General features: G+C 37.4%; 2 protein-coding genes across 3 annotated transcripts in view; both read right to left on the bottom strand.

The window, feature by feature from the left end:
• LOC127495196 (T-lymphocyte activation antigen CD80) overlaps window positions 1-9,883 on the bottom strand; it is a 28,949-nt gene extending 19,066 nt beyond the window's left edge. For both annotated transcript variants that reach the window (XM_051861887.1, XM_051861891.1), the window contains exon 1: window positions 9,874-9,883. The gene's annotated coding sequence lies outside the window, so the exon portion shown is untranslated. The remainder of the gene's footprint in view (window positions 1-9,873) is intronic.
• LOC127495200 (T-lymphocyte activation antigen CD80) lies at window positions 2,827-12,766 on the bottom strand. Its single transcript, XM_051861898.1, has 4 exons — window positions 12,628-12,766; window positions 9,629-9,672; window positions 7,082-7,408; window positions 2,827-3,521 (listed from the first exon to the last, which is right to left on the bottom strand). The coding sequence occupies exons 1-4, from the start codon at window positions 12,666-12,668 to the stop codon at window positions 3,178-3,180; spliced, it is 756 nt and encodes a 251-aa protein (XP_051717858.1). The 5' UTR covers window positions 12,669-12,766; the 3' UTR covers window positions 2,827-3,177.
• Window positions 12,767-14,962: the final 2,196 nt, after the last annotated feature.

The raw sequence follows: 14,962 nt of genomic DNA, 5'->3' as shown, positions 1-14,962 counted from the left end.
ACAAATGGTGATAAGAAAGTCACATGATGAATCAAAGCTCATCACAAGCAGCTTTTCCACAAGAATTACTGATAGTCTCACACACTTTGTGATAGTGATAGAAGATCTGTGATAGTGTTGTGAGAGCAAAATAAACGCTATCTTAGGTTTTGTTTGTCTCGAATGATACCTTTAAATTAGTAGTAACTCCTCTAAGCTGTCATGTGCTGCGTGTTTAAATTGTATAAAATTGCACCCACCTGATGACGTGTATAAAATTAGAGGATGTGATAATACAATCCTATACCATCAGGGCTGCAGCAGCCACATAGGCAAGAAGCAAAATACCTTGAGCGAATAAATAGCTGATAATGTTTGAAATTACACCCTCCTTCTCTACTGAGAGGGGATACTGCTTCACATAAACAAGATTTATGGTTTTTATGATTAGGCCTGCCTCATCCTTGTAAGGTGGGGTTTACCGCAGACAGCTCAGAAGAGGAAGTAGAGGTTTCATTCTGCTCAGGCTCTGGGTTAAGGAAGTCACTGGGCTGGAGCTGCGGCTTAGTCGAGAGCATGAGAGTCGAGGGGAAAGAGAGAAATGTTAGATTCAGAAAAAACAATTTCCATGCCTATTTTGTGCATTAAATCTCGTCCTAGCAAATTTAATGGCCTGTTCGGTATTACTGTGAAACGATGTGTCAGACACAAATCAGGCTTTGATATGGATCTAACATTTAAAGGATGCTTTATTAGAAAAGAGATAGGGACCCCGTCTATTGTCCCTCTTGTTTTGAGGGTTTATGTTGTTGTTGGTTGGATTTTTTCTTGTTGTATGTACCACATACCCCAGACAGCAACATAGTGTGGCCCAGATCCGTCCCACATCTGGTACATGTGGATTACACACGGATCTGGGCCACACTATGTTGCTGTCAGGGACGTTTGTGGCATTCTCGAGCCCAATGACCTGGTTTTCTGCAGTATTTACAATGTCCGAACTTATTTTTTAGCCTGCTCATTTTGATTTCGCTTTTGGAATTTTATCTGAATACATACAGTTCAGCTTGAACTTGCGAAATCTGCAAAAATGTTAATCATTTTAACAAAATAAGAAGGATCATAAAAATTGCATGTTATTTTTATTTAGTACTGTCCTGAATAAGCTATTTCACATAACAGATGTTTACATATAGTACACAAGACAAAAAAAATGTCTTAAAATGACCCCGTTCAAAAGTTTATGAGCCCTTGATTCTTAATACACTGTGTGGTTACCTGGATGACCCACGACTATTTTTTTGTTTTGTGATGGTTGTTTACGAGTCCCTTGTTTGTTCTGAGCAGTTAAACTGAGCTCTGTTCTTCAGAAAAATCCTCCAGGTCCTGCAGATTCTTCAGTTTTTCAGCATCTTCTGCATATTTGAACCCTTTCCAGCAGTGACTGAATGATTTTGAGATTCATCTTTTCACACTGAGGACAACTGAGGGACTCAAACACAACTATTAAACAAGGTTCAAACGTTCACTGATGCTCCAGAAGGAAACACGATGCACTAAGACCCGGGGGGTGAAAACTTTTGAACAAGAAGATGGTGTGCAAGTTTTTCTCATTTTGTTTAAAGATCATATTTTTTTCATTTAGTACTGCCCTTTGGAAGCTAGAGAAGATGCTTACATGTTTCCCAGAAGACAAAAAAAGTACAATTTATCCTGTTCATCCAATTCAATGCATTGCGTTTCCTTCTGGAGGATTTTTCTGAAGTACAGAGCTCAGTTTAACTGTTCAGGACAAACACACACAAAAAGGGACTCATGAACAACCATCACAAAACAAAAAAGAATAGAGAACTACGATTCTTCTTCCCATGCTTGTTTAAATCGAGTAACAAAGGTGCTAGGTGTCTCTAGACACGCACCTTTTCTCGAGTAGCGCGTTCAGTTTGTCAAAAAAGTCGTTAACACGTTTTTTTTTTTTTAAATGTGTTTGGGTAGTCAGCAGTACCCCTGCTTCATAATTTGTCATTTTGCTGATTTAGAGTTGGGCACGCATTGATCAGATATGTTTTGGTCACATCGTTACCTAATGTACGAAGTCATACAAAATTCGGGACCAGTCCATTGCTGGATTACGAGTTTTGACTGCGCAGAGTTTGTACAAAATAATACGGATTCTTTACCGGTGTTGTGCCGAATTTTGACTCCCTACCAAATTATTACCCCCCTCATTGAAGTCGCTACCTGATTGCCCTAATCCTAACCCCACCCCTAATCCTAACTCCTCCCCCACACCTAATCCTATACGTACCAATACTATGGGGGGTAATAATTTGGCGGGGAGTCAGAATTCGGCACAACACCAGCAAAAAAGTCAAGATGGCAAAAAAGAACAAATCGAATTTATAGTTTACACCAAATGTTTCTTGGTTTTACAGCTTTATGTGTTCTTTTGGGCATAAAGAAATCTCTTAAGTTTTCAAAATTCATATGCCCATTGTCAACAAATTTACAAAACTATTGTGGGTTCTAACTATTTTTATCGCCCTTTTAAGGAGGTAAACCTTCGATAAATACTACATCTCTAGATATATTACTGCTATTTCAAGTAATAACCCTTTCTATGATAGACTATGTTTACCCTTTAAAAATCACAGGATTGTCAATTTCAGCAAATCAGATGTTTTTAGGGGATTAACATTCAGCTGTAATTGCCCACATCCTCCACTAGCCTGTTGGATCATTTTTATTCAATTATCTACAGTCTTCTGTAATTCACCTCCAGATCTCGTAAAACCCTTTTACAACACGTTGGGAGAACCAAATAAGAGACACGGGGACCAGATTGCTGCTCAGCTGATTCTCAGTTTAATACAGTCTGACAGAAGATGTTTATAACTGCAATTTCTATATTCACCTGCGTCGATTTCCTGTTTGTGTCAGTGGTTACATTACTTCCGTCCATACACGCATTAACCTTTTTCCTGCTTGCATCAATTGCCACATAAAGCTATGTGCTGAAAGTGGCAAACAGAAAGCTGAAAGCCACATAAAGGCATAGGTGGCAAGCATAGAAAGGGGAGAGAGGTAACAGAAAGGCCAAAAATATTTTACAATACTATAACCTAATTAATATTCATGAGCTAAATGCCCCCACTACATTTTAGAGGACAAGATTTTCAGTGAACGACGATTTTGAATTCAGTCTGTTTTCACACAAAACTTCAAAAGATTTTTTTTTTTACATTCAACACAAAATATGGAGGTGGAGGAAACAACGCCTCCTACGGCACAGCTGACACTGGTTGGTTGGTCGCAGTTGTACGTGATGGTTTGATTGATGGTCCATGTTTTGGAGTACGGATCTTCTGAACTCTCGTTGTGAATGACATTTATCAGACTCAGATTAAGCCCCGTCCAACTCACGGTGCTCTGCGGGTAACCGCCCACCGACAAGCAGCTCAGCTGACAGCTCTTCCCAGCAGCGCCATCACCATGCTTACATTCACTGCACTCTTTCTCCATTGTGGGAATGCTGTAATTGGCTTTAAAAAGGAGAGAACAGTGGAATAAGTGACATTTTAGACATCCGGAGAGGTTTCCCCTTCAATGTTTCAATTCCCTAAAACCAGAGCCGGCCCAAGGCATAAGCAAACTAAGCGGCCACTACGGGGGCCCCCATGAGCACATGAAATGACAGCTTGATTTTGGCGCCAATACTGTAGAACCAAGCAGCAACCTCCAGTGGTTTCTTTTGAAGCCAACACGGAAGTGACTTAAACTGCAATTCATCGACTGGCTAATAGGGACGGGCTCCAAAAGAGAGTCAAATCTGTATCTCCCCCATGTTAAAATGTCCAACTTTACAGCAGAAAAAAAACATGTTTACAGCTGGTACAGAAAGTGGTTTTGGTCTATACAGCTAATTTTGCCCTTCATGACGACTGTGAGGAGGGGGTAAACATGTTTTTTATAACTCATCCGTTTAAATTATATTAAGCCTTAAAGTTCTGCATAATTAAGGGCGTGGCCACTTGAGTGACAGGTGGATTGCCACTGCTGTCACTACTAGCCGTTTGTCTGCTGTCTGTGAGCCGTCACGTTACTTCAGCTAATTCCAACCGCTGAACTTGGCATTTCTGCTGTGTTTGTGCTTTTTTCAGGACTATTTTATACAATTATCAAATAATATGTCTTGCTGTGCTTATGGTCGAGAAAGATGTACATCAGTGTACATGTGCACACATGCGGAAGATAAACAGAACACACGTTGTTGGATCGTCTTGCCATTGGCTAAAAGTTTTGTCCGTCAGATTTACTACAATGACAATGGCTGGAGAATATGCCTCTCAAGACACCACAAAATCCAACAGCACTGCATGGATATTATAACTAAAACTGCTGCACTATTTTGAAAAATTATACTTTGGACATGGGCTCATATGTTTGTGAGAGTCCAATGTATATGATCATATACAGTTTTACAACATAAACGCTGCTCAGATTGCATAATTTCTTGAAGAACGATGATGGAGAGCAGATTGTTCAGAAGAAATTTGATGCAAACAATGTATCAATATTTCATGGATTTTTGTGGACAAAAAGTGCTGTTGGATATTTTTCAATGGATGCTTATCATGGACATTTTACCCAAGTGCGACGGATTGAATTCATCTCGCAATCGCAATTTCATAACAAAGGTATGAAGTCCTGTTTTGATTTTGCGTGTTGTCATTTGCACACCCGACACAAATTACAATATTACTGGTGCTGGAGCATCTATATCGTAAAACAGACACCATAGATTGACAGTAAACCTTTATAACTTTCTAATGATATAACTTTGTTATCTTTATTAATATTTCAGATAGTGTCTAAGATAGATAGATAGCTTCTTTAGCCTGCTAACATCACGTTGCGTTAGGTGGGCGTGGCTTCAGCAACCAGGCACCTCAGTTCCAACCACGTCCCGCCTCTTTGCCCATTTTCAGTTATCCGGGAGTGACGTGCGTTGACGCGCTGCCAAGAAGGCAATAGCCCACTTTAGGCTTCAGAAATGCTCTTCAGAAACCTACGGGTGACGTCACGGACACTACGTTCATATTTTTTAACAGTCTATGTGTACAACTCAAAGTACATTCCCATTACATGTTAACGCAGCGTTAGAGTTACACTCACGGGACACTGCACTTTTTCGCAATCACAAAAGAAGCCTTTCCGGTTAAACATTTCATTTGCATGCTGTTCTGACATGCGCTTTTTGCACGTACACCCAAAGTGCGCGCACACTAAAAGCCTGGCAAACAGCGCCTGATTGCTGGACTTTATCTTTTGCATCTGATTGCGCTAAATATTATAATACTTTTAAATAAACACAAGGTTTACATAAACACAGTTGGTTATGGGGCGTGCACAGTAATGCTTTTTAGCCTAACCTATTTTACCCAGCATTATCCACCAATAATTGCATATGATAAACGTATCATATCTCGTGTAATTGCTCAATCAGTGTTTCAACCGTGGAAAGAAGTCAGTAAACAATTTCATGTAGTATTACATTTACCTCAGAAAAGCCATTCAGAGTCAACAGCTTAGTTCGCTAGAGAAATGAACTGTTTCGCTAAATATATGCACTATTTTAGCCTATATATTAATTATATTTTACGTAGTTAATGTAAGGCCTAAATAAATCCGTCATGAAAACAAGTTATGACAGCCACTGTGTAAATTATTATATTTCAACAACGAATTGGAGAAACAGAAGTTAATGCAAAAACTGCCTTATGTGTAATTTACATGCTTACATATGTTTTTTATTATTATTTGAGTGTTGATGATTATATCTAAAAATAAATAGCAACTGAATTTAATAATTTTGGGCTCTGTTGTTAATTGTAACCTTTATTATAGTAATGTGCAAGTAAGGGCTCCCTATAGTTTACAGCATTGGCAGAGAGAGATTTTTTCTTATCCGTAAGAAAATTTTAATTATAATTGAATAACTTTAAGGACAGAGACACAGTTGGTTCAGTAAAACATTGTTTAATAAAAAAAAGAGAAAATGTTTTGCTCTCACCCGAACCCGTACCGAACCGTGACTTAAAAACCGAGGTACGTACCGAACCATAATTTTTGTGTATTGTTACACCCCTAGTATACCGTGATAAAAGCTTCAGCAATTATCGCAACATGAAAATTTGATACCGTCACATGCCTATAGTAAACATGCTGCTGCTTGTTCTTAAAGGGTTAGTTCACCCAAAAATGAAAATTCTGTCATTATTTACTCACTCTCATGTGCCCCCAAACAGAATTCTACTTAGGGCCCCATAATGGCTTGGGCCAGCCCTGCCTAAAACCAGATGTAAACCAGAGATGGTTGTATTATTGTTCTTAGTATTGCCTTAAAACAGATGTGCACACTCATATACACACATGAATATATATTCAAATGATCTTTTTTAGCTTCACACACAATGTAGGAGGTTATCAGGGTTGTGCATCATTCAGAATTGAATTGAGAATGGCTCGCAATTAGAACTGCATTTGAATTTAAATACCAAAGGGGGAGCAAATCAAAAGTGTAATTTTTTAATAATGCATTTTATATTTTAGTATGAATTACCCATAAACATATTCTTATATATAACATCTGGAGTATTTCCAGAAATAAATATTTACTAATTATCCAGAATGCTCTAATTTCCTAAATAAATTATTATTTTTCGATATCATTTTTTACACACAGTGCGGTGGACATTTATGGTACTGCGTGGCAAAATAAAAACATCTCCATTAATGGCTGATATAGTTTGGATAAATAGGCTGTATGCCATCAGTTGATATAAAATATATTTAACATATCAGAGTATAAATAAGCATAATTTGTCAAAATTAATGATGTAATTATTTATGATTTGTCTTCTTGAAAATCCTGTTGTTGTTGAATTTATGAGAATTTCAATTCTCTTTCTGTCATTCGGATTCAACTTCCTGTCTGTTGTGGTCAATCTGATTCAAATTCACACTCAAAAACTGAAATTCAGCCGATTCTTCAATTCTGAATTCAACCCCAACCCTGTGGTCTGTTTATCTTGTGCCTTACCTGTGACTTTGAGATAGATCTTAAACATTTTTTTGACCACCGTGCTGAAAAAAACAACATATCTGTACAATCCTTCATCAGAAACGGAGACATTTGTCATTTCCATGCTGAGGTCCATTTTGTTCACTTTGGTTCTGATCTGGTACTCAGGAGAAGCATCCAACTTTCTGGTTGAATCAAAACCGTTGATGAATATCTCTTGACTGTCTTTAAGAACTCTAATTATGTGCAAGCGCGTAACAGGAATCCCGTGCTTCTGAATGTGGCATCTGAATGTAGTGGTGTCACCCAAAACAGCCGTGATTTTCGTCGGTGGGCCGCTGTCATCTACACAAACACACAACACCAGGACAAACAGGTGTGAATATTCATTATAATACTGTTCGCATAATTACAAAAATACAAGATATATCATTTCTAAGCACAACAGTAAGCATTGCTGAATGTCCACTAAAGGTAGTTAAACACTTACTAAAAAAAACATTTTATTTGTTTACCTGCATGTCATGTGACCATGAACCAAAATTAGACAACAGAGAACTTATTATTATTATTATTATTATTATTTATTATGGACTTAATTTTATTACTGACCTATTTCTTAGTTTAAAATCTCTCAGGGTCAAGAAAATATATTATCAAAGAGGTCAAAGAGGTTCAGCTGAGAAAAAAAGTTTGGGGATCCCAATAAATATGAAATTATGTGAATTTCTGCATTTTAAGTAAGGTATAATTGACGACAAGCCATTAAATTATTAGAAAATAATGCACACCTGAGGTGGTAATGCGGCCACGACGCGAAGCAGAGTTACACCTCGGGTGTGCATTATTTTCTAATAATTCAACGGTCCAGAGTCAATTATTACACTTATACTACAGTTACCACACCTCAAGACACTGTTCTGATGTTGTATTTGAAGACATTTGTCAGGTTTTTGCCCTTAAAACATTCTTGTGTGTGGGACTAATTTCTTGTGTATCTCATCCCAAGCTTCCATTGCTAATTCCAAAACGTCATTTCCAGTGTTTTTCCATTTACACTGTTGCTGTGGGTTGTTTTTAATATCCGTGGGTTGAAGCGACCGCAAATAACATGATATATAGCCCCTGGGATGCAAATTTTACCAGGGAACCCCGCCAAAAACGCGGATTTTACCCCTCTGAATGCAATTTTTACTGTGGGACCCCCCAAAATGCGATTGGGCAGGTTTTGGACTAGTTTTGAGAAGCAATTGGGCGGGTTTTGTTGTGCAATCCTGGCCATTTCAGAACTAGTAATGGAGGCTTAAACCTTGATATCAGAATAATACAATTTATACAGTTATTAACGCAGTTGAGAGAGAGAGAGAGAGAGAGAGAGAGTAAGTAGCATATGTGAATTAGCCTACCTGAATCTGTGCATCTCTAACATCACAATAATTTGTCGTTTTTATCCTATTGATGTATCCAAAATGGTCAATGTTTATGATAATGTCTTTATTCATATTATTTCTTTTATTAATTATTCTTTATGTATTATTATTATTCTTTTACATGTTATTGATTTCCTTAATCATTTATATATTTTCTACCACATGCTCTGACATGTTTGAATATTTCCAAATGTAATATATCTTTGGTGTCTCTGTGCTGTAAGATTGAGTGGGTGTATGTTCCATTAGAATTAACTGTGATGTACTTTGTATCAAAATATGTCTGTTTCCATCTCTGCAAGACATGAGATAATGCAAGATCTGAAATATTCTCTTTTATGTGTCAAAACAACACCTTCTGTATCTATTTTCATCTATCTTTGACATTTGACCAGTCACTCTGAACTAGCCATTACACCAACTATGACGTAATAGATAAGACTGTTTGACCTTTTCTTATTAGACCAAAACATAAGTTTAAGAGGGCGTAAATTTCCTGTTCAGTCGTTGCTCTTATTTTGCTCTTCACTTTCTTACTGCCTTTCTACTTTATGCTTTTTGCTGCTTTTTCTGTTTCTCCTTTCATTCTGCAAATATCTTCTTTCATTCTTCCTTTCTCTATACTACGATCTTCACTCTTCATCTGTTAGATACAATACTCTGGATTTTATTATAAACTATTATTTACTTGATTTACAAATGATAAGTCATATTTGAGGTCGATAAATGATAGGCAAACATTTGGATTTCCTGCCTGACATACTGTAATTAGATTACAACAAGCACCCACCGTTAACGGACTGCATGACTTCGCCACCAGTTTTTTTTTCTGCGACTAATCAACTAATACAATTTTTTTTTGCGATTAGTTAACTATTAGGGTGCAGCCCAGATACATATATATACACTATGTGTTTCATTTAGGGTGATTCTGTAAGACTTATTTCAGTGGTTTAGAAGTCCTTTTCTTACTGTCCCATGTTTTGCTTTCTTGTTGAATGTTTTGGTATGGAGGTGCTTTCCCTGCCTCCTCCAGCTTCTAGTAATTCATCCCTACATCCAAACTTATCCATCGCCCCGTAACGTTTCTCTTTTATCCTGCGAAAATGCAGCATAAATCAGAGGTCGTTCTTACCATCTGTAGCTGTTACCAGCACCAAGGTCATGACCAAGGCCAAGCTGTCAAAAACACACAAGCAAGAACAACCATTAGAGAAGACACAATCATGTACATTAGCATAATCCTCTAAAAAATTCCCATGACTCACATCATAATGCTTTAACAAAAATAACTGCAAAATCAGGCCTTTATCACAAGACAACTGACTTGTAGTAGATTGCTTGATGGTTTGCAATTGGTGCATGTGTCTAAGAAAACACTAAAGTTTAGAAATATAGCAGAAATATTTAATTGTCTAGTCAAGTCAAGTCACTTTTATTTATATAGCGCTTTTTACAATGTAGATTGTTTTAAAGCAGCTTTACAGCTCTAGAAGAAATCAGTGTCATTGTCCAGCTCAAGTAAGTTCCCTATTGATTAATTTCCATCGTAAAAATCATTAGTTATTAATTTAGTTCATTTATCTACACAGCAGCTCTGGAGAAGACAGTGATGTCATGGTCCAGCTCAGTTCCGTTAGCATACAATGGTGTCAATGCAGGCAGATCAGTGATATTGTTGAATATCAAGTGTCCACAACTAAGCAAGATCGCAATAGACATGAAGGAATATAATGCGTTAAGATCTCACTCAAGTACTGGGGAGCTAAGCCAGTTAGTGCTTTGTAAGTAATTAGCAAGATTTTAAAATGTATACAGTGTTTAATAGGGAGCCAATGCAGTGTTGACAGAACTGGGCTAATATGGTCATACTTCCTGGTTCTAGTAAGAACTCTAGCTGCTGCATTTTGGACCAGCTGGAGTTTGTTTATTAGGTGTGCGGGGCAACCACCCAGTAGAGTGTTACAGTAATTTAGCCTTGAGTTCATAAACGCATGAACTAACTGTTCCGCATTTGTCATTGAGAGCATACACCGATTAGGCATAACATTATGAGCACTGACAGGTGAAGTGAATAACACTGATTATCTCTTCATCACGGCACCTGTTAGTGGGTGGATATATTAGGCAGCAAGTGAACATTTTGCCCTCAAAGTTGATGTGTTAGAAGCAGGAAAAATGGGTAAGCGTAAGGATTTGAGCGAGTTTGACAAGGGCCAAATTGTGATGGCTAGACGACTTGGTCAGAGCATCTCCAAAACTGCAGCTCTTGTGGGGTGTTCCGGTCTGCAGTGGTCAGTATCTATCAAAAGTGGTCTAAGGAAGGAACAGTGGTGAACCGGCAACACGGTCATGGGCGGCCAAGTGATAGACATTATTCTAGGTTATTATGTGCAGAGGTTTTTAGTCCAATAATTAGAATCTCTGTTTTTTCTGAATTTAGTAGTAGGAAATTACTCGTCATCCAATTTTCTATATCAGCTATGCATTCTGTTAATTTTGTGAATTGGTAAGTTTCCTCAGGGTGCGAAGAAATATTGAGCTGAGTATTATCAGCGTAATGATATCTCCCAACGGTACAGGGATGAACAGGAACGGTCCTAGTACTGAGCCTTGCGGTACTCCATACTGAACTTGTGATTGGTATGATATCTCTTCTTCAAACTAATAACGGTCAGATAAGTATGATTTGCCATGCAATGCAATTCCACTAATGCCAACATAATTTTCAAGTCAATTCAAAAGAATGTTGTGGTTGATAGTATCAAATGCAGCACTAAGATCCAGTAACACTAAAAGAGAAATACAGCCACGATCTGATGATAAGAGCAAATCATTAGTGACTCTAATGAGAGCAGTCTCAGTACTGTGATATGGTCAAAATCCTGACTGGAAATCCTCACATATACCATTTCTTTCTAAAAAGGAACATAGTTGTGATGATACTGCCTTTTCTAGTATCTTTGACAGAAAAGGAAGATTTGAGATTAGCCTGTAATTGACTAATTCTCTAGGATCAAGTTGTGTTTTTTTAATAAGAGGCTTAATAATAGCCAGCTTAAAAGTTTTTGGTACGTATCCTAGTGACAAAGAAGAATTAATGATATTAAGAAGAGAATGTATGACCTCTGGAAGCATCTCTTTCAGTAGCTTAGTCGGTATAGGATCTAACATACATGTTGTTGATTTTGATGATTTAATGAGCTTAGACAATTCTTCCTCTTTCATAGCAATGCATGAATGAAGTTTTTCTTCAGGGATACTACAATGCACTGTTTGATGCGATACTGTAGTAGACGGTTGCATAGTTATAATTTTCTCTCTAATATTATCAATCTTGCAAGTAAAGAAGTTAATAAAGTCATTAGTGCTGTGCTGTTTGGAAACATCAGAAGTTGAAGCTTTATTTCTCATTAATTTAGCCACTGTATCGAATAAATACCTAGGGTTGTGTTTGTTTTCTTGAGAGATTTGAAAAATAAACAGATCTAGCCGTTTTTAAGGCCCTCCTGTACCCAAAAATGATTTCTTTCCACGAAATGAGAAAAAGTTCTAGTTTTGTTTTCTTCCAGCTGCATTCCATTTTTCTGGCTGCTCGCTTAAGGGCCCGAGTGTGCTCGTTGTACCACGGCATTGGACTATTGTCCTTAATCTTCTTTAAGGAGCAACTTCTGCCTAATGTGCTGGAGAGAGAATCAATAGTTTCTGTTGCAACATCGAGTTCTTCCAAGATACCTGGTATGCTGAAGAGATAAAACTGAGCAGGAAGATCATTGATAACATTTTTAGTGGTAGAAGTGATAGTTCTAGTAGTTGTAACAGGAAGGCAGTTTTGGAACCTTGCACTTCACGCACATAAGCAGTATTTCCCTATTAGTTTAAAGAAATAAGTAAGCCATAAACGACTAACACACACAGAATACACATACATACAAAGAGCTGTATTAGTGAAGACATCTCATAGACTTCCATTGTTTTTCTATTATATTAATGATAATATAAAAAACCCATGAACCAACCCTCACAGAAATCATTAGATTTAAACACTAAAATCATCTGGACCATCTAAAATCTCATTAATCTAGTGATGACACTAGTCGTTTTCACAAGTATAGCCACACACACACACTGTACCTGTATCTGTGAGTGTATAAGCAGAGCAGTTTTGAACTCATACTGATGGAGGTGCGTGAACGTCAGGAACACTTACAGAGAGCAGACTGGCTTCTTCATGTCCTCCTCATCGGTCTCAGCTTGAGACTCTGAAAACAGGAACTACACGCCTACACAAATGTATATATTATACTTTCGCCCACCCAGGGACGCTAGTTATTAGTGATTGGTACTCGCGTAACCGCTGATGTTGTGATTTTTGGATCACACGTCACTTAAGGTGTGGTTATGAGTACATCAGATGATCACTTCCCCCTCTTTTAGTTCAGGGCACCAGTCAAGGTCTTTTACCATGGTAGTATGAGAACACCCCCAACAGGAGGCTGTTTAAACATTTAGAATTAATTTAAAGTGGTCAGGTGATTTATCTGAACTTGTTAAGCCTCTTCTGTATTAACATCACAAGAAAGACACAAGTGTAATAAAATACATTTTATTAACAAAAGATAAACAAGAATAACTAACACAACTACTAAATGAATACCATGAATAATAAAGGAATAAAGTGCATAAGATGCATAAAATACAAGTGATTATCGTATGGAAAGATAAACTGTTGTTTCTATGAAAATAATAAGGTGAAGAACCTTATTATGTATCGAACAAATAAATGAAAGGTTATATTATACCAAGATTAGATTATATTAACAATCATCAGCTATATAACCTCTAATGTAAATTAGAAAATCATATACTGATAATATACAACAATGCCAAGGTCTCTGGAAAGAGGTTTGGTTAAAGGGTTAGTTCACCAAAAAATGAAAATTCTGTCATTTATTACTCACCCTCATGTCGTTCCACACCCTTAAGACCTTCGTTCATCTTCAGAACACAAATTAAGATATTTTAGATGATATCCAATGGCTCAGTGAGGCCTCCATTGACAGCAAGATAATTAACACTTTCAGATGCCCAGAAAGCTACTAAAGATATATTTAAAACAGTTCATGTGACTACTGTGGTTCAACCTTAATGTTATGAAGTGACGAGAATACTTGTGCACAATACATATTTGGTTCTGATTCCCTGCCTGAAAATAAATGTTACTTAAATGATCAATCTTGTTACACGCTCTCTAAGCGCTGTAAATGCTAAGAGAATTATTTTTCTGTGGCCATGCAAAATATCCTTTTAATTAATGAATTAATGATCAATACTGAGTGTTCACAGGACAAACTGATTAATTGATTGTAATGTTAATGTAGCTACATCAAGTTAATCCAATTAACTGATCCAAATATTCATAATTAATCATAACAAGTTATGAATAATTGTTAATATTTCCCTTTTTGAGCTAATTTGCTACACATTTGTCGACGCTTAGGCTCTGTTGTGCAATGAATCCACCGCCATGGTCTCGTCAGTCATATCGTCACTTACTCTCGTCACGTGAACTCTAATTCCTGCTGCACTACGTACAACTCTGCAGCTCGTGTTGGAAGAGCTGGATGGAATTGAAGTGACGATTATCCAACTGAATTAAGCAAGTCATTTCACTCGGCGGCCATCTTTGAAACGCCTCTCGGGCGTGTAAGTGCAGCTCCTATCTCTTTGAATGTGGCAACATCAAATTCTCCAAAGCTGTTTGCCAAGCTTTCGATTAAATTTTTATATTTGAAATCACCAATGAAATCTAACAACAACTGTCTTATAAATGTTTCTAAACGCTCAAATCATGACAAAAAGATGGCATTTTTCAGGCTGGATGAAGCTTAAAGTCGTCAAGAAATCAAAATTGAACCCCTTTGTTAGCTCATATTATTAGTCTTGTGGTGAACAATTAATCCGGGCAAGTTAATACACAGAAAAAAAAATGTTTGTCGTGATAATCTTTAATCAAAATTTGAAAAGTTACTTCAGGTCTGGAATGGCGTTCCTTCTCTGATGACCTCAGTTTGACGGCTTGGGTTGAAAACGCTTAAACCACTCCCCTCCAACCGTTAGTCTGCTATAAGCGAGAGATGGAGAGGAGGAGCGCTAAAGTAAAACCCTGCCCTCTATTCAATATTCTGTTTCACTTGGAAATACGTCACAACACTTGAGAAAGTTGTTCGCAACTTCCAGTTCCCGGGGACTTTAAGCATCTCTACAGGAAGCGCGCATCTGACTGTTTCTATAGGAACCGGATCTTCTAACGGCAGCTGCAGTGATGCGATGACTTTGCCAATCGGTGATTGGCTCTTATTTAGAAGGCGGGACATATTTCGCCATATTGCGCTTTGGACTTTCTCCCATTCATAATAATATGAGTTCACTGTATTTCTATATGAAGTCTTTGGTATATACTAGCCTG

This window comes from Ctenopharyngodon idella, chromosome 15 (genome assembly GCF_019924925.1).
Source record: "Ctenopharyngodon idella isolate HZGC_01 chromosome 15, HZGC01, whole genome shotgun sequence".
Classification (NCBI taxonomy): Eukaryota; Metazoa; Chordata; class Actinopteri; order Cypriniformes; family Xenocyprididae; genus Ctenopharyngodon; species Ctenopharyngodon idella.
Note: the sequence above shows the minus strand (reverse complement) of the source record. Positions and strands in the feature narration are given on the sequence as shown.